Below are 19588 nucleotides of genomic sequence, written 5' to 3'. Positions count from 1 at the left end.
ACATCGACTGAGCCCCTTCCCCTCCCCAGGTCTCCCCGCCGTCATCACCACCTGCCTGGCCCTGGGCACACGCCGCATGGCCAAGAAGAACGCCATCGTGCGCAGCCTGCCCTCCGTGGAGACACTGGGCTGCACCTCCGTCATCTGCTCCGACAAGACCGGCACCCTCACCACCAACCAGATGTCCGTGTGCAAGGTAAGAGGCGGCCCTGGCCAGAGGCTCCACCCACAGCTCCAGGACTAGCCTGACCCCCCTCTCTCGACAGATGTTCGTCGTCGAGAAGGTGGAGGGAGATGTCTGCTCCCTGAACGACTTCGCCATCACTGGCTCCACCTACGCCCCCGAGGGAGAAGTGTGAGTGACCCTGCTACCCCGACACTCCCCATCACTTCCCTCACCCACCATCCCCCGGTACCCTGATCTCCCCCACAACGGACACCCCCCCGTCCCGTCCCTCACTCAGCATGTTCCAGTACCCTGATCGCCCCCTTCATTGACAACCTCCATCCCCCGTACCCCAATCGCCCCCAGCACGGACACCCTCTCATCCCGTCACCCACCTGGCATCCCCCGGTACCCGATCGCCCCCTTCGCTGGCAACCTCCATCCGCCGTACCCCAATCGCCCCCAGCACCGACACCCCCGCATCCCGTCACCCACCCGGCATCCCCTGGTACCCGATCGCCCCCTTCATTGACAACCTGCATCCCCCGTATCCCAATCGCCCCCAGCACGGACACCCCCGCATCCCGTCACCCACCCGGAATCCCCTGGTACCCGATCGCCCCCTTCATTGACAACCGCCATCCCCCGTACCCCAATCGCCCCCAGCACGGACACCCCCGCATCCCGTCACCCACCCGGAATCCCCTGGTACCCGATCGCCCCCTTCATTGACAACCGCCATCCCCCGTACCCCAATCGCCCCCAGCACGGACACCCCCGCATCCCGTCACCCACCCGGAATCCCCCAGTACCCGATCGCCCCCTTCATTGACAACCGCCATCCCCCGTACCCCAATCGCCCCCAGCACGGACACCCCCGCATCCCGTCACCCACCCGGAATCCCCTGGTACCCGATCGCCCCCTTCATTGACAACCGCCATCCCCCGTACCCCAATCGCCCCCAGCACGGACACCCCCGCATCCCGTCACCCACCCGGCATCCCCCGGTACCCGATCGCCCCCTTCGCTGGCAACCTCCATCCGCCGTACCCCAATCGCCCCCAGCACCGACACCCCCGCATCCCGTCACCCACCCGGCATCCCCTGGTACCCGATCGCCCCCTTCATTGACAACCTCCATCCCCCGTACCCCAATCGCCCCCAGCACCGACACCCCCGCATCCCGTCACCCACCCGGAATCCCCTGGTACCCGATCGCCCCCTTCATTGACAACCTCCATCCCCCGTACCCCAATCGCCCCCAGCACGGACACCCCCGCATCCCGTCACCCACCCGGCATCCCCCGGTACCCGATCGCCCCCTTCGCTGGCAACCTCCATCCGCCGTACCCCAATCGCCCCCAGCACCGACACCCCCGCATCCCGTCACCCACCCGGCATCCCCTGGTACCCGATCGCCCCCTTCATTGACAACCTGCATCCCCCGTATCCCAATCGCCCCCAGCACCGACACCCCCGCATCCTGTCACCCACCCGGAATCCCCCAGTACCCGATCGCCCCCTTCATTGACAACCGCCATCCCCCGTACCCCAATCGCCCCCAGCACGGACACCCCCGGATCCCGTCACCCACCCGGAATCCCCTGGTACCCGATCGCCCCCTTCATTGACAACCGCCATCCCCCGTACCCCAATCGCCCCCAGCACGGACACCCCCGCATCCCGTCACCCACCCGGAATCCCCCAGTACCCGATCGCCCCCTTCATTGACAACCGCCATCCCCCGTACCCCAATCGCCCCCAGCACGGACACCCCCGCATCCCGTCACCCACCCGGAATCCCCCAGTACCCAATTGCCCCCTTCGCTGGCAACCTCCATCCCCCGTACTCCAATCGCCCCCAGCACGGACACCCCCGCATCCCGTCACCCACCCGGCATCCCCTGGTACCCCATCGCCCCCTTCGCTGGCAACCTCCATCCCCCGTACTCCAATCGCCCCCAGCACGGACACCCCCGCATCCCGTCACCCACCCGGAATCCCCCAGTACCCGATCGCCCCCTTCATTGACACCCGCCATCCCCCATACCCCAATCGCCCCCAGCACGGACATCCCCGCATCCCGTCACCCACCCGGCATCCCCCAGTACCCAATTGCCCCCTTCGCTGGCAACCTCCATCCCCTGCACTCCAATCGCCCCCAGCACGGACACCCCCGCATCCCGTCACCCACCCGGAATCCCCCAGTACCCAATTGCCCCCTTCGCTGGCAACCTCCATCCCCCGTACTCCAATCGCCCCCAGCACGGACACCCCCGCATCCCGTCACCCACCCGGCATCCCCTGGTACCCCATCGCCCCCTTCGCTGGCAACCTCCATCCCCCGTACTCCAATCGCCCCCAGCACGGACACCCCCCGCATCCCGTCACCCACCCGGAATCCCCCAGTACCCGATCGCCCCCTTCATTGACACCCGCCATCCCCCATACCCCAATCGCCCCCAGCACGGACATCCCCGCATCCCGTCACCCACCCGGCATCCCCCAGTACCCAATTGCCCCCTTCGCTGGCAACCTCCATCCCCCGTACTCCAATCGCCCCCAGCACGGACACCCCCGCATCCCGTCACCCACCCGGCATCCCCTGGTACCCCATCGCCCCCTTCGCTGGCAACCTCCATCCCCCGTACTCCAATCGCCCCCAGCACAGACACCCCCGCATCCCGTCACCCGCCCGGCATCCCCCGGTACCCTATCGCCCCCTTCATTGACAACCTGAATCCCCCGTACTTCAATCGCCCCCAGCACGGATACCCCCGCATCCTGTCGCCCACCTGGCATCCCCCGGTACCCGATCGCCCCCTTCATTGACAACCACCATCCCCCGTACCTCAATCACCCCCAGCACGGACACCTCCGCACCCCGTCGCCCACCTGGCATCCCCTGGTACCCGATCGCCCCCTTCATTGACAACCTCCATCCCCCGTACTCCAATCGCCCCCAGCACGGACACCCTCGCTTCCCGTCACCCACCCGGCATCCCCCGGTACCCGATCGCCCCCTTCATTGACAACCTCCAACACCCGTACCCCAATCGCACTCAGCACGGACACCCCCGCATCCCGTCACCCACCCGGTATCCCCCGGTACCCGATCGCCCCCTTCATTGACAACCTGCATCCCCCGTACTCCAATCGCCCCCAGCACGGACACCCCCGCATCCCGTCACCCACCCGGCATCCCCCAGTACCCAATTGCCCCCTTCGCTGGCAACCTCCATCCCCCGTACTCCAATCGCCCCCAGCACGGACACTCTCTGCATCCCATCACCCACCCGGCATCCCCCAGTACCCGATCGCCCCCTTCGCTGGCAACCTCCATCCCCTGTACCTCAATCGCCCCCAGCACGGACAACCCCGCATCCCGTCACCCACCCGGCATCCCCCAGTACCCGATCGCCCCCTTCATTGACAACCTTCATCCCCTGTACTCCAATCGCCCCCAGCACGGACACCCCCGCATCCCGTCGCGCACCAGGCATCCCCCAGTACCCGATCGCCCCCTTCATTGACAACCTGCATCCCCCGTACCCCAATCGCCCCCAGCACGGACACCCCCGCATCCCGTCACCCACCCGGCATACCCCGGTACCCGATCGCCCCTTTCATTGACAACCTCCATCCCCCGTACCTCAATCGCCCCCAGCACGGACACCCCCGCATCCCGTCACCCGCCCGGCATCCCCCAGTACTCGATCGCCCCCTTCATTGACAACCGCCATCCCCCATACCTCAAGCCCCCCCAGCACGGATACCCCCCACATCCCATCGCCCATTCGGCATCCCCCAGTGCCCCGATCACCCCTCCCTACTTACACCGCCCCGTCCCATCTCTCTTCCAACATCCCCCAGTGCTCTGATTGCCCCAACCACTGACACCCCCGTCCCCTGTTGCTCCCAACCCTCCATCCCCTATTCCCCTCGACCCCCAGCCACTGATAGTGTGACGGCGCGTTGGGGTTTCCCGTCTCCTGCAGCCCCGTAATGGCACGAACATCAGCCAGTAGAATAGAAGGAGTTTATTGCCTCTCCAGGATACAGCACAGCACAGATGTAATCTGGTTACAGGAACTGGGGCTAAGAGGCCTCAGTGCCCCCCTTTGCGATGGGGGGGTGGCTGGGCCCTACAATCCCAGCCTACTCCCCAGCTCCTTCCCTAGGCTGTCTCCTCCATGCTCCCAGACAGAAAATAACTCACTCTCCTCCAGCCCTGCCCCCCAGCCAGGGCAGCATCCACATTCCTTTGTTTCTCTCCATGGGGGGTAGCTGGTCAGACAGGTTGAGAGACCTTCTTTGCATAATGACCACTCTCTGTGGTACCGGCAGCAGCCAGTGGGGTTACCACAGAGCCAGCATAGAAAGCAGCCCAATACCCCCACTATGTCACACCCCCGTCCCCTGTCGCTCCCAACCCTCCATCCCCTATTCCCTCGAGCCCCCCAACCACTGACACCCCCATCCCCTGTCGCTCCCAACCCTCCATCCTCTATTCCCCTCCACCCCCCAACCACTGACACCCCCGTCCCCTGTCGCTCCCAACCCTCCATCCCCTATTCCCTCGACCCCCCCAACCACTGACACCCCGTCCCCTGTCGCTCCCAACCCTCCATCCTCTATTCCCCTCCACCCCCCAACCACTGACACCCCCGTCCCCTGTCGCTCCCAACCCTCCATCCCCTATTCCCTCGACCCCCCCAACCACTGACACCCCGTCCCCTGTCGCTCCCAACCCTCCATCCTCTATTCCCCTCCACCCTCCAACCACTGACACCCTCGTCCCCTGTCGCTCCCAACCCTCCATCCCCTATTCGCCTCCACCCCCCAAACACTGACACCCTCATCCCCTGTCGCTCCAACCCTCCATCCCCCATTCTCCTCCACCCCCCAACCACTGACACCCTCGTCCCCTGTCGCTCCAACCCTCCATCCCCCATTCTCCTCCACCCCCCAACCACTGACACCCCGTCCCCTGTCGCTCCCAACCCTCCATCCCCTATTCCCCTCCACCCCCCAAACACTGACACCCCGTCCCCTGTCGCTCCAACCCTCCATCCCCCATTCTCCTCCACCCCCCAACCACTGACACCCCGTCCCCTGTCGCTCCCAACCCTCCAACCCCTATTCCCCTCCACCCCCCAAACACTGACACCCTCATCCCCTGTCGCTCCAACCCTCCATCCCCCATTCTCCTCCACCCCCCAACCACTGACACCCCGTCCCCTGTCGCTCCCATCCCTCCATCCCCTATTCCCCTCCACCCCCCAACCACTGACACCCCCGTCCCCTGTCGCTCCCAACCCTCCATCCTCTATTCCCTTGACCCCCCCAACCACTGACACCCCCGTCCCCTGTCGCTCCCAACCCTCCATCCTCTATTCCCCTCCACCTCCCAACCACTGACACCCTCATCCCCTGTCGCTCCAACCCTCCATCCCCCATTCTCCTCCACCCCCCAACCACTGACACCCCGTCCCCTGTCGCTCCCATCCCTCCATCCCCTATTCCCTCGACCCCCCAACCACTGACACCCCCGTCCTCTGTCGCTCCAACCCTCCATCCCCTATTCCCCTCCACCCTCCAACCACTGACACCCTCGTCCCCTGTCGCTCCCAACCCTCCATCCCCTATTCCCTCGACCCCCCCAACCACTGACACCCCCATCCCCTGTCGCTCCCAACCCTCCATCCTCTATTCCCCTCCACCCTCCAACCACTGACACCCCCGTCCCCTGTCGCTCCCAACCCTCCATCCCCTATTCCCCTCCACCCTCCAACCACTGACACCCCCGTCCCCTGTCGCTCCCAACCCTCCATCCCCTATTCCCCTCCACCCCCCAACCACTGACACCCCGTCCCCTGTCGCTCCCAACCCTCCATCCCCCATTCTCCTCCACCCCCCAACCACTGACACCCCGTCCCCTGTCGCTCCCAACCCTCCATCCCCTATTCCCCTCCACCCCCCAACCACTGACACCCCGTCCCCTGTCGCTCCCATCCCTCCATCCCCTATTCCCCTCCACCCCCCAACCACTGACACCCCGTCCCCTGTTGCTCCCATCCCTCCATCCCCTATTCCCCTCCACCCTCCAACCACTGACACCCTCGTCCCCTGTCGCTCCCAACCCTCCATCCCCTATTCCCTTGACCCCCCCAACCACTGACACCCTCGTCCCCTGTCGCTCCCAACCCTCCATCCTCTATTCCCCTCCACCCTCCAACCACTGACACCCCGTCCCCTGTCGCTCCCATCCCTCCATCCCCTATTCCCCTCCACCCTCCAACCACTGACACCCTCGTCCCCTGTCGCTCCAACCCTCCATCCCCCATTCTCCTCCACCCCCCAACCACTGACACCCTCGTCCCCTGTCGCTCCAACCCTCCATCCCCCATTCTCCTCCACCCTCCAACCACTGACACCCCGTCCCCTGTCGCTCCCAACCCTCCATCCCCTATTCCCCTCCACCCCCCAACCACTGACACCCCGTCCCCTGTCGCTCCAACCCTCCATCCCCTATTCCCCTCCACCCCCCAACCACTGACACCCCGTCCCCTGTCGCTCCCATCCCTCCATCCCCTATTCCCCTCCACCCTCCAACCACTGACACCCCCGTCCCCTGTCGCTCCCAACCCTCCATCCTCTATTCCCCTCCACCCCCCAACCACTGACACCCCGTCCCCTGTCGCTCCAACCCTCCATCCCCTATTCCCCTCCACCTCCCAACCACTGACACCCCGTCCCCTGTCGCTCCCATCCCTCCATCCCCTATTCCCCTCCACCTCCCAACCACTGACACCCCGTCCCCTGTCGCTCCCATCCCTCCATCCCCTATTCCCCTCCACCTCCCAACCACTGACACCCCGTCCCCTGTCGCTCCCAACCCTCCATCCCCCATTCTCCCCCATCCCCCAACCACTGACACCCCGTCCCCTGTTGCTCCCATCCCTCCATCCCCTATTCCCCTCCACCCCCCAACCACTGACACCCCCATCTCCTGTCGCTCCCAACCCTCCAACCCCTATTCCCCTCCACCCTCCAACCACTGACACCCCGTCCCCTGTCGCTCCCAACCCTCCATTCCCTATTCCCCTCCACCCCCCAACCACTGACACCCCGTCCCCTGTCGCTCCCAACCCTCCATCCCCTATTCCCTCGACCCCCCCAACCACTGACACCCCCGTCCCCTGTCGCTCCCAACCCTCCATCCTCTATTCCCCTCCACCCCCCAACCACTGACACCCCCGTCCCCTGTCGCTCCCAACCCTCCATTCCCTATTCCCCTCCACCCCCCAACCACTGACACCCCGTCCCCTGTCGCTCCCAACCCTCCATCCCCTATTCCCTCGACCCCCCCCAACCACTGACACCCCCGTCCCCTGTCGCTCCCAACCCTCCATCCTCTATTCCCCTCCACCCCCCAACCACTGACACCCCGTCCCCTGTCGCTCCCAACCCTCCATCCCCTATTCCCCTCCACCCCCCAGCCACTGACACCCCGTCCCCTGTTGCTCCCAACCCTCCATCCTCTATTCCCCTCCACCCCCCAACCACTGACACCCCGTCCCCTGTTGCTCCCAACCCTCCATCCCCTATTCCCCTCCACCCCCCAACCACTGACACCCTCATCCCCTGTCGCTCCCAACCCTCCATCCCCCATTCTCCTCCACCCCCCAACCACTGACACCCCGTCCCCTGTCGCTCCCATCCCTCCATCCCCTATTCCCCTCCACCCCCCAACCACTGACACCCTCGTCCCCTGTCGCTCCCAACCCTCCATCCCCTATTCCCTCGACCCCCCCAACCACTGACACCCCGTCCCCTGTCGCTCCAACCCTCCATCCCCCATTCTCCTCCACCCCCCAACCACTGACACCCCGTCCCCTGTCGCTCCCATCCCTCCATCCCCTATTCCCCTCCACCCTCCAACCACTGACACCCTCGTCCCCTGTCGCTCCAACCCTCCATCCCCCATTCTCCTCCACCCCCCAACCACTGACACCCTCGTCCCCTGTCGCTCCCAACCCTCCATCCCCTATTCCCCTCCACCCCCCAACCACTGACACCCCGTCCCCTGTCGCTCCCAACCCTCCATCCCTATTCCCCTCCACCCTCCAACCACTGACACCCCCGTCCCCTGTCGCTCCCAACCCTCCATCCCCTATTCCCCTCCACCCCCCAACCACTGACACCCCGTCCCCTGTCGCTCCAACCCTCCATCCCCCATTCTCCTCCACCCCCCAACCACTGACACCCCGTCCCCTGTCGCTCCCATCCCTCCATCCCCTATTCCCCTCCACCCCCCAACCACTGACACCCTCGTCCCCTGTCGCTCCCAACCCTCCATCCCCTATTCCCCTCCACCCCCCAACCACTGACACCCCGTCCCCTGTCGCTCCCAACCCTCCATCCCCTATTCCCCTCCACCCCCCAACCACTGACACCCCGTCCCCTGTCGCTCCAACCCTCCATCCCCCATTCTCCTCCACCCCCCAACCACTGACACCCCGTCCCCTGTCGCTCCCATCCCTCCATCCCCTATTCCCCTCCACCCCCCAACCACTGACACCCTCGTCCCCTGTCGCTCCCAACCCTCCATCCCCTATTCCCCTCCACCCCCCAAACACTGACACACCTGTCCCCTGTCGCTCCCAACCCTCCATCCCCTATTCCCCTCCACCCCCCAACCACTGACACCCCCGTCCCCTGTCGCTCCCAACCCTCCATCCCCTATTCCCCTCCACCCCCCAACCACTGACACCCCGTCCCCTGTCGCTCCCATCCCTCCATCCCCTATTCCCCTCCACCCTCCAACCACTGACACCCCCGTCCTCTGTCGCTCCAACCCTCCATCCCCCATTCTCCTCCACCCCCCAAACACTGACACCCCGTCCCCTGTTGCTCCCATCCCTCCATCCCCTATTCCCCTCCACCCTCCAACCACTGACACCCTCGTCCCGTCGCTCCAACCCTCCATCCCCCATTCTCCTCCACCCCCCAACCACTGACACCCCGTCCCCTGTCGCTCCCATCCCTCCATCCCCTATTCCCCTCCACCCCCCAACCACTGACACCCTCGTCCCGTCGCTCCAACCCTCCATCCCCCATTCTCCTCCACCCCCCAACCACTGACACCCCGTCCCCTGTCGCTCCCAACCCTCCAACCCCTATTCCCCTCGACTCCCCAGCCACTGACACCCCCGTCCCCTGTCGCTCCAACCCTCCATCCCCCATTCTCCTCCACCCCCCAACCACTGACACCCCCATCTCCTGTCGCTCCCAACCCTCCATCCCCTATTCCCCTCGACCTCCCAGCCACTGACACACCCGTCCCCTGTCGCTTCCAACCCTCCATCCCCTATTCCCCTCGACCCCCCAGCCAGTGACACCCCCGTCCCGTGTCGCTCCCAACCCTCCATCCCCTATTCCCTCGACCCCCCCCAACCACTGACATCCCCGTCCCCTGTTGCTCCCAACCCTCCATCCCCCTATTCCCCTCGACCTCCCAACCACTGACACCCCCGTCCCCTGTCGCTCCCAACCCTCCATCCCCTATTCCCCTCGACCCCCCAGCCAGTGACACCCCCGTCCCGTGTCGCTCCCAACCCTCCATCCCCTATTCCCTCGACCCCCCCAACCACTGACATCCCCGTCCCCTGTTGCTCCCAACCCTCCATCCCCCTATTCCCCTCGACCTCCCAACCACTGACACCCCCGTCCCCTGTCGCTCCCAACCCTCCGTCCCCCTATTTCTCTCCACCCCCCAACCACTGACACCCCCGTCCCCTGTCGCTCCCAACCCTCCATACCTATTCCCCTCGAACCCCCAACCACTGACACCCCGTCCACTGTCGCTCCCAACCCTCCATCCCCCTATTCCCTCGACCCCCCCAACCACTGACACCCCCGTCCCCTGTCGCTCCCAACTCTCCATCCCCCTATTCTCCTTGACCCCCCCAGCCACTGACACCCCCGTTCCCTGTCGCTCCCAACCCTCCATCCCCTATTCCCCTCGACCCCCCCAGCCACTGACACCCCCATCCCCTGTCGCTCCCAACCCTCCATCCCCCTATTCCCCTTGACCCCCCCAACCACTGACACCCCCGTCCCCTGTCGCTCCCAATCCTCCATCCCTATTCCCCTCGACCCCCCAACCACTGACACCCCCGTCCCCTGTCACTCCCAACCCTTCATCCCCCTAATCCCCTTGACCTCCCAACCACTGACACCCCTGTCCCCTGTCGCTCCCAATCCTCCATCCCCCTATTCCCCTCGACCCCCCAACCACTGACACCCCCGTCACCTGTCACTCCCAACCCTCCATCCCCCTAATCCCCTTGACCTCCCAACCACTGACACCCCTGTCCCCTGTCGCTCCCAATCCTCCATCCCCCTATTCCCCTCGACCCCCCAACCACTGACACCCCTGTCACCTGTCACTCCCAACCCTCCATCCCCCTAATCCCCTTGACTCCCAACCACTGACACCCCTGTCCCCTGTCGCTCCCAACCCTCCATCCCCCTATTCCGCTCGGCTCCCCCCAGCTACTGACACCCCTGTCCCCTGTTGCTCCCAACCCTCCATCCCCCTATTCCCCTCAACCCCCCCCAGCCACTGACACCTCTGTCCTGTCGCTCCCAACCCTCCATCCCCCTATTCCCCTCGACACCCCCCAACCACTGACACACCTGTCCCCTATCGCTCCCAACCCTCCATCCCCCTATTCCCCTCGACCCCCCCAGCCACTGACACCCCCGTCCCCTGTCGCTCCGCACACACAGTCATGCCCTCTCCACATCTTAACTCCTCACTGTGGGTCCCTGTGTCTCTGCAGGCTGAAGAACGAGAAGCATGTGAAAGCCGGGCAATACGATGGGCTGGTGGAACTTGCCACTATCTGTGCCCTTTGCAATGACTCCTCCCTGGATTACAATGAGGTGAACGCCCCACGTCTGGCCTGGTCTCCCTGCACCCCGTATTCCCTCTTCGACCTGGGTCCTCTTGCACCCCCATTGCACCCCCTTCCTGGGTCCCCCTGCACCTCTATTTCTCCTGCCTGTGTCCCCCTGCACCCTATCCCTCCTACTTCCTGGGGCACCTTGCACCCTCCCATTCCTTTTCCTCCACCTGGGCGCACTCATCCTGAACCAGGGCTGGATTTAGGGGCAGGCAGCCTAGGCGAGTGCACCAGGCACTGGGTTTGGGGCAGGATGCTCGGAAGGAAAAAGGAAGGCAGAGGTGTTTTGCTCACTTGCTCACATTGCTGGAGTAGCCACTGAAGAAGGTTTTGGGCAAGTGGCAGGATTAAAAGAGCCAGGGGTAGGGCTGTTAAAGGTGAATCAGTTCACTCGTAAAACCATCACTCTTAACTGGGGCTTGCAGGCAGGGGGGCCGCTCCAGCTCAGCTGGGCTGACATGCTCGCCCATTAATTTGTTACCTGGTTACCCAATTAAATGGGATTTTACATCATACTTTGTATGACCTTAGTATGCTGCTAAGAGTGCGGGGAGCTACCAGGCCCTGCATCCCCACCCGCAGCCAGGCGGCAGGTTAGAAGAGAAGGGTTATTGGGTCCCAGGGACAAAGCATAGCCCAGACTCGTTACAGGCACCAGGAGCAGCCAGTACAGCCCAGCCTGGGGACAGGGGGGCCCAGAGCCCCAGCTCGGGGTCCCTGCCCCAGCCCCCCAGGCCAGCTAGGCTCCCTCCTCCCCCAGCCAGCCAAAAACTAACTCACGCACCCAGGCAGATCCACCTCCTGCTTTGTTCAGCTTCTCGGGCCAAGGGTCACCGGCCTGAATCCTCCCCCCAGCTCGGGTGCCAGGCCAGCCTGGGCCCTCCCCCAGCGCCCCCAGGAGTGCTTGCCAGAGACCCCGGTCCCCTGGGCCCTCCCCCAGCGCCCCCAGGAGTGCTCGCCAGAGACCCTGGTCCCCTGGGCCCTCCCCCAGCGCCCCCAGGAGTGCTCGCCAGAGACCTTGGTCCCCTGGGCCCTCCCCCAGCGCCCCCAGGAGTGCTCGCCAGAGACCCCGGCCTGGGCCCTCCCCCAGCGCCCCCAGGAGTGTTCGCCAGAGACCCCGGCCCCCCTGGGCCCTCCCCCAGCGCCCCCAGGAGTGCTCACCAGAGACCACGGCCCCCCCCCCCGGGCCCTCCCCTAGCGCCCCCAGGAGTGCTCGCCAGAGACCCCGGCCTGGGCCCTCCCCCAGCGCCCCCAGGAGTGTTCGCCAGAGACCCCGGCCCCCCTGGGCCCTCCCCCAGCGCCCCCAGGAGTGCTCGCCAGAGACCACGCCCCCCCCCCCCCCGGGCCCTCCCCCAGCGCCCCCAGGAGTGCTCGCCAGAGACCCCGGCCTGGGCCATCCCCCAGCGCCCCCAGGAGTGCTCGCAAGAGACCCCGGCCCCCCCGGGCCATCCCCCAGTGCCCCCAGGAGTGCTCGCCAGAGAGCCCGGCCTGGGCCCTCCCCCAGCGCCCCCAGGAGTGCTCGCAAGAGACCCCGGCCCCCCCGGGCCATCCCCCAGTGCCCCCAGGAGTGCTCGCCAGAGAGCCCGGCCTGGGCCATCCCCCAGCGCCGCCAGGAGTGCTCGCCAGAAACCCTGGCCCCGCTGGGCCCCTCACACTCATAGAGTCGCTGCAGAGCAGCACGGGACAGTAGGAATCGCACACACGCACACAACAAAGCCAACAGTGAATGCAACAACAGCATGAACACAGGGGACTACAAGAGTCACAGGGGGTAGGTTTGGGGGTTCTGCTCACGTAGCCAGTTAGGCACAGCATTTCGAAACACATTCTGTCAAGGATCACTGACGAGAGACTGACACCACTTGTCCCTTTGCCCCTGGCCAGTCTTTGGATCTGGCTGGCAGTGTGCTGGAGTTTGGGACGAAAGGACTAAGGTTAACACTCTGTAATGATGGCCCACTCAGCGGAGGCACGCAGTTCAGATTCTCGCTGTTGGCATGTGTGACGGCGCGTTGGGGGTCCCCCGTCTCCTGCACCCCGAAATGGCACAAACAGACCGCACCAGCCGGTGGAGTAGAGGAAGTTTATTGCCTCTCCAGGATACAGCACAGCACAGATGGAATCTGGTCACAGAGCTGGGCTAGGATGCCTCAGGCCCCCTTGAGTTGGGGGGAGACTGGGCCCCTAAACTCCAGCTCCTCTCCCTAGGCTGTCTCCTCCATGCTCCCAGACAGCCAGCCACCAACTAACTAACTTCCAGCCCTGCCCCCCAGCCAGGGCAGCATTCCACCTTCCTTTGTTCCTCTCCATGGGGGGTGTCTGGCCACTGGTTTGCATAGTGACTCATCCTGTTTGGCTGGGTCCTGGTACCCACGGCAGCCAGTGGGGCCACCCCAGAGCCAGCAGCATAGAAACCAGCCAGGTACCCCCACTACGTCACAGCATGTCTCAGTTATTAAAATTAAAACTGTAGAGGAAACCATTTTTCTTTGCTCTTGTGCGGCCCTACATTTGCCTGGTGCTGCTCAGGTCCTTAACTCACATCGCTTTTGTTTTTCTCCTGTTCTGGGTCTAGAGCGGAGAGGTTCAATATGCATGCTCCTGTCCCTGGCTGCTGTCTGTTTCTCCATCCCTGCCCCCTGCTGGCCCAATGGAGTTAGAGCTGTCCTGGTCCCCATCTCTGCTCCCTTGCTGCTCCCTGTGGTCATTCTACAGCAGGGGTGGGCAATAATTTTTGAAGGGGAGCCACTTCCCAAATTTCTGAAGTGGCCCTGGTAGGGGCGGGGCGGGACCCTTCCCATGCTCCCCCCCACCCCAGACCCCAACTGACCTGGGAATGGGGGAGCACGTGAAGTCTTTGCCTCTCTGCCCCCCAGTCCCTAGAGAGAACTGCCAGCTGTTCCCTTTAGGTGCCGTGTACCCTGGTGGTGGGAGGAGACTTCGTGTGCTCCCCTGCTTGGGGACATGGGAGCCAGTGAAGTCTCTTGCCTCTGACCCAATCTGCAAGGGGCGTGCAGTGTTCTGAGCAGCTGGCAATTCCCTCTGCTGCCGTATAGCTCTGCCAGAGGAGGAGACCTGGCGCACTCCCCCATCCCCAGGTCTCATCGGCCTGGGGATGGGGGAGCAGCAGGGCAGCCGTGGGCTGGATCAACCTGCTTGGCAGGCCGGATCCAGCCCATGGAGGCTCTCCTGCCACTCCTGTTCTACAGTATAAATGACCCTCCTACCAGACCCCTCACCCCTTCCATTTTATTGGAAACAGCCGCATTCCAGGCACAGCCCACTGGCCTGGCACAGCCTGACCCTGACTTTGCTTTAAGTTGTGATAAGAGGAAGTGGTGCCCTAGCTCTTCTCGTTTAGGGAGAGTTCTAGAACAAATGGACTCTCAGACAGCTGGACAGAGACATGCACAAACTCTCCCAAGATGAATACATAAAGCGCTTGCATGCGTCAATAGCATCTTACATGACAGGGATCCATCAGAAAGGGTATGGCCAACAGCAGAGGGAAACAAACATGATTAGGAGCCTGGGCACATGACATATGAGGAGAGACTAAGGGGACGGGGCTTGTTTGGTCTGCAGAAGAGAAGAGTGAGGGGGGATTTGATAGCAGCCTTCAGTTTCCTGAAGGGAGGTTCCAAAGAGGATAGAGAGAGACTGTTCTCAGTAATGACGGATGGCAGAACAAGGAGCAATGGGCTCAAGTTGCAGTGGGGGAGCTTTAGGTTGGGTATTGAGAGAGACTATTTTACTAGGAGCACGTCCACACAGTGGGGCTAAAGCTGAAATAAGCTGCACAGCCTGAGCTATGTCAATTGCATAGATTAAGTCAAAATAGCTTATTTTGGCTTTTGGCACGGTCTACACAGCAGGCAGTTCGAGAATGAGCACTCTTCCTCCGACTTCCCTTACTCCTCGTAAAATGAGGGTTACAGGAGACACAGTAAGAAGTCCTCCAGTTCGACATTATGTCAAAATAACTGCTTGTAGTGTAGACGTGAACTATGTTATTTTGGAATAACGTCAGTTATTCTAAAACAGCGGTTCTCAAAGTTTTTGGGCTCCGGAGCCCTTTACATGCGTAAAAATGTATGTGGTGCCCCAGCGATCCACTGACTGTGTGTGTTGTACCTATTGATGTTTCCAGTTTGTTAATCTCGTGGAGCCCTGGGGCTCCATGGAGCACAGTTTGAGAAACACTGTTCTAAAATAATGCTGCTGTGTAGACATAGCCTAGGTGGCGGGGAAGCACTGGGCTGGGTTCCATAGGGAGGCGGTGGAGTCTCCATCCCTAGAGCTGTTTCAGTCCCAGCTGGACCAAGCCCTGGCTGGGTTGATTGAGTCGGGGTTGGTCCTGCCTTGGGCAGGGGGCTGGACGCGATGACTCCTGAGGCCCCTTCTAACCCTCATCTGGGCTGCTAACTCAATACCAAATAAGCTATTCACAAAAGCAACGAGGAGTCCTGTGGCACCTTAGAGACTAACTGAAGTGTAGGAGCATAAGCTTTCGTGGGCAAAGACCCACTTCGTCAGATGCATGTAGTGGAAATTTCCAGAGGCAGGAATAAATATGCAGGCCAGGATCAGGCTGGAGATGACAAGGTGGATCCAATCAAGGAAGATGAGGCCCACTTCTAGCAGCTGATCTGGAGGTGTGAATTCCAAGGGAACAGAAGCTGCTTTTGTAGTTAGCGAGCCATTCACAGTCTTTGTTTAATCCAGAGTTGATTGTGTCAAACTTGAAGATGAACTGTAGCTCAGCAGTTTCTCTTTGAAGTCTGCTCCTGAAGTTTTTTTGCTGCAGGATGGCTACTTTTAGATCTGCAATTGTGTGTCCAGGAAGATTGAAGTGTTCCTCTACAGGTTTTTGTATGTTGCCATTCCTAATGTTGCCTAACGTAGTGAATACAAGCAGAGAGAGGGTAAGTTTAGAAGATAGGATACACAAAGAACAAGTTAAAAATCACGTAGGAAAGTTAGATGTCAGCAAGTCACCAGGTCCTGATGAAATGCATCCCAGGATACTCAAGGAGCTGATAGAGGAGGTATCTGAGCCTTTAGCTATGATCTTTGAAAAATCATGGCAGACAGGGGAAATTCCAGAAGACTGGAAAAGGGCAAATATTGTGCCCATCTATAAAAAGGGGAATAAGAACAACCCAGGAAACTACAGACCGGTCAGTTTAACGTCTGTCCCAGGGAAGATAATGGAGCAGGTAATTAAGGAAATCATATGCAAACACTTGGAAGGTAATAAAGTGATAGGGAATAGCCAGCATGGGTTTGTGAAGAACAAGTCATGCCAAACTAATCTGATAGCTTTCTTTGATAAGATAACAAGCCTTGTGGATAAGGGAGAAGCGGTGGATGTCATATACCTAGACTTTAGTAAGGCATTTGATACGGTCTCGCATGATATTCTTATTGATAAACTAGGCAAATATAACTTAGATAGGGCCACGATAAGGTGGGTGCATAATTGGCTGGATAACCGTAGTCAGAGAGTTGTTGTTAACGGTTCTAAATCCTGCTGGAAAGGGATAACAAGTGGAGTTCCTCAAGGGTCTGTTTTGGGACCCGTACTGTTCAATATCTTCATCAATGATGTAGATATTGGGATAGAGAGTACGCTTATTAAGTTTGCAGATGATACCAAACTGGGTGGGGTTGCAACTTCTTTGGAGGATAGGGACATAATTCAAAATGACCTTAGCAAGTTAGAGAAATGGTCAGAGGTAAACAGGATGAGGTTTAATAAGGAGAAATGCAAAGTGCTCCACTTAGGAAGGAACAATCAGTTCCATACATACAAGATGGGAAGCGACTGTCTAGGAAGGAGCATGGTGGAAAGGGATCTAGGGGTCATAGTGGACCACAAGTTGAATATGAGCCAACAGTGTGATGCTGTTGCAAAAAAAGCAAATATGATTCTAGGTTGTATCAACAGGTGTGTTGTAAGCAAAACTCGTGAAGTCATTCTGCCGCTCTACTCTGCACTAGTTAGGCCTCAGCTGGAGTACTGTGTCCAGTTCTGGGCGCCACATTTCAAGAAAGATGTGGAGAAATTGGAAAGGGTCCAGAGAAGAGCGACAAGAATGATTAAAGGTTTAGAGAACATGACCTATGAAGCCAGGCTTCATGAACTGGGCTTGTTTAGTTTGGAAAAAAGAAGATTAAGGGGGGACATGATAGCGGTTTTCAAATATCTAAAAGGGTGTCACAAGGAGGAAGGAGAAAATTTGTTCCTCTTGGTTTCTGAGGACAGGACAAGGAGTAATGGGCTTAAAGTGCAGCAGGGGAGGTTTAGATTGGACATTAGGAAAAAATTCCTAACTGTCAGGGTGGTCAAATATTGGAATAAATTGCCAAGGGAGGTGGTGGAATCTCCCTCTCTGGAGATATTTAAGAACAGGTTAGATAGACATCTGTCAGGGATGGTGTAGACGGAGCTTGATCCTGCCTTGAGGGCGGGGGGCTGGACTCGATGACCTCTCGAGGTCCCTTCCAGTCCTATTATTCTATGATTCTATGATTCTATGATTCTAATATCAGATTTGTGTCCATTGATTCTTTTACGTAGGGACTGTTCTGTTTGGCCGATGTATATAGCAGTGGGGCATTGTTGGCACATGATGGCATATATTACATTGGTGGATGTGCAGGAGAATGTACCAGTGACAGTATGGCTGATCTGGTTAGGTCCTGTGATGGTGTTGCTGGTGTATATATGTGGGCAGAGTTGGCACCGAGGTTTGTTGCAAGGATTGGTTCCTGAGTTCGAGTTATTATGGTGCGGTGTGTAGTTGCTGGTGAGAATATGCTTCAGGTTGGCGGGTTGGCTCTGTCAATCTGTCTCCTCACTTCCTCGTGTGGGTATCGCAGTTTACAGAATGCTTGTTGAAGATCTTGTAGGTGTAGGTCTCTGTCTGAGGGGTTGGAGCATATGCGGTTGTACCTCAGTGCTTGGCTGTAAACAATGGATCGTGTGGTGTGTCCGGGATGGAAACTGGAGGCATGCAGGTAAGTATAGCGGTCGGTAGGTTTTCGGTATAGGGTGGTATTGATATGACCGTCACTTATTTGTATCGTGGTGTCCAGGTCTTTGCCCACGAAAGCTCATGCTCCTACACTTCAGTGAGTCTCTAAGGTGCCACAGGACTCCTCGTCGCTTTTGCAGATTCAGACTAACACGGCTCCCCCTCTGATACTTGAAGCTATTCACAAGTGTATCCAATGTGCTTGCCTGAGTTCCATTTGGTCCCTGCTGCCCACTTCCTAGCCTGCATGGCTCCTGCATGCCCATCCCACGGCCTGGTGGGGATTTCGTCCACTCTTGGAGTCCTGTGTTTACTCTGGAGTTGTGCTGTGTGGTCCCTACTGCCCTGGGCACTGCAACGGGGTCTGGAGGAGGAGGAGGACTCACTGCAGAAGTGTCTTCGGCCTCTCACACCTGAGGACCAGGCCTACGAGATAAGAGAGACAAAGGATAGGAGGTGCCAGGGCTGGATTAAGGGGGGGCTAGCTGGACAGCTGCCTGGGGTGCCAACCTATGGGGGTGCCTGATGGCAGCTGTAAGGGGGGCCGGGGGGCAGGGCCGCACATGCGCTGGGGGGACGGAACCGCACATGCATCGCGCGCCCACTGCCCGGGGCTCAGGAATGGCTCCAGCCGGCCCTAGGAGGGGCTGACACAAGGCTGGTGACGAGGGCCTGGGGGATGGGTCAGTCTCGGCTGGGCTAGGATGAGAAAAGGGGCTTAGAGCAGGAAAGGGGGGTGAAGGGCCCGGGACCCCTTCTCCCTGAGAGGAATAATACTGGCTGCTCTTGTTCCCTGTGCTAACATCGACCCTAAGACACGCTGGTCCCTGTAACCCAATAAACCTGATCTAGCTGCCGGCTGAGAGTCACGTCTGCTGCGGTTGGCGTGCAGGGTCGGGGACGCCCCGACGCTCCGTGACACTGGCTACCCCATGCCCTGACCTGCTGCATGTGCTTCCAGGCCAAGGGTGCCTATGAAAAGGTGGGGGAAGCCACAGAGACAGCGCTGACCTGCCTGGTGGAGAAGATGAATGTTTTCAACACAGATGTGCGGAGCCTCTCCAAGGTGGAACGTGCCAACGCCTGCAACTCTGTAAGTGTTCATCCATGCGCACCCACGTGCCCTTGCCCTGCCTCCGCCCCACTATGCCAGTGCTTGCAACTCTGCATATTTGCCCCCTGCTACCCATGCCCATCCAGTCTGTGACCAGCCCTGCCTGGGCCAGCAAGAGATGTGTGGTCCTGGATCCCGGGACTCACACTCTCCTGTGTTGCTCTCATTGGCCTTCCCAAGCTGGCGGATTAGTGCCTTGCTGAGACGCTGTCCCTGCGCACCCTGGGCCGGGAGCAGGCGCTGTCTTGGGCTCCATAGCTGGGCTCCTTGGGTTCGCACTCACCTCTTGGTCCC

General features: G+C 60.7%; 1 protein-coding gene across 2 annotated transcripts in view; it reads left to right on the top strand.

Annotated features, from left to right (window-relative positions):
• The window catches only part of ATP2A1 (ATPase sarcoplasmic/endoplasmic reticulum Ca2+ transporting 1), a 126304-nt gene that overhangs the window by 68887 nt on the left and 37829 nt on the right, over positions 1-19588 (top strand). For both annotated transcript variants that reach the window (XM_075914532.1, XM_075914533.1), the window contains exons 9-12: positions 30-196; positions 267-355; positions 11018-11120; positions 19142-19273. In XM_075914532.1, coding sequence (XP_075770647.1) covers positions 30-196; positions 267-355; positions 11018-11120; positions 19142-19273 — 491 coding nt within the window. The remainder of the gene's footprint in view (positions 1-29; positions 197-266; positions 356-11017; positions 11121-19141; positions 19274-19588) is intronic.

Source organism: Pelodiscus sinensis, unplaced genomic scaffold (assembly GCF_049634645.1).
Source record: "Pelodiscus sinensis isolate JC-2024 unplaced genomic scaffold, ASM4963464v1 ctg116, whole genome shotgun sequence".
Lineage (NCBI taxonomy): Eukaryota > Metazoa > Chordata > Testudines > Trionychidae > Pelodiscus > Pelodiscus sinensis.
This window is presented reverse-complemented; position numbering and strand designations above follow the sequence as displayed.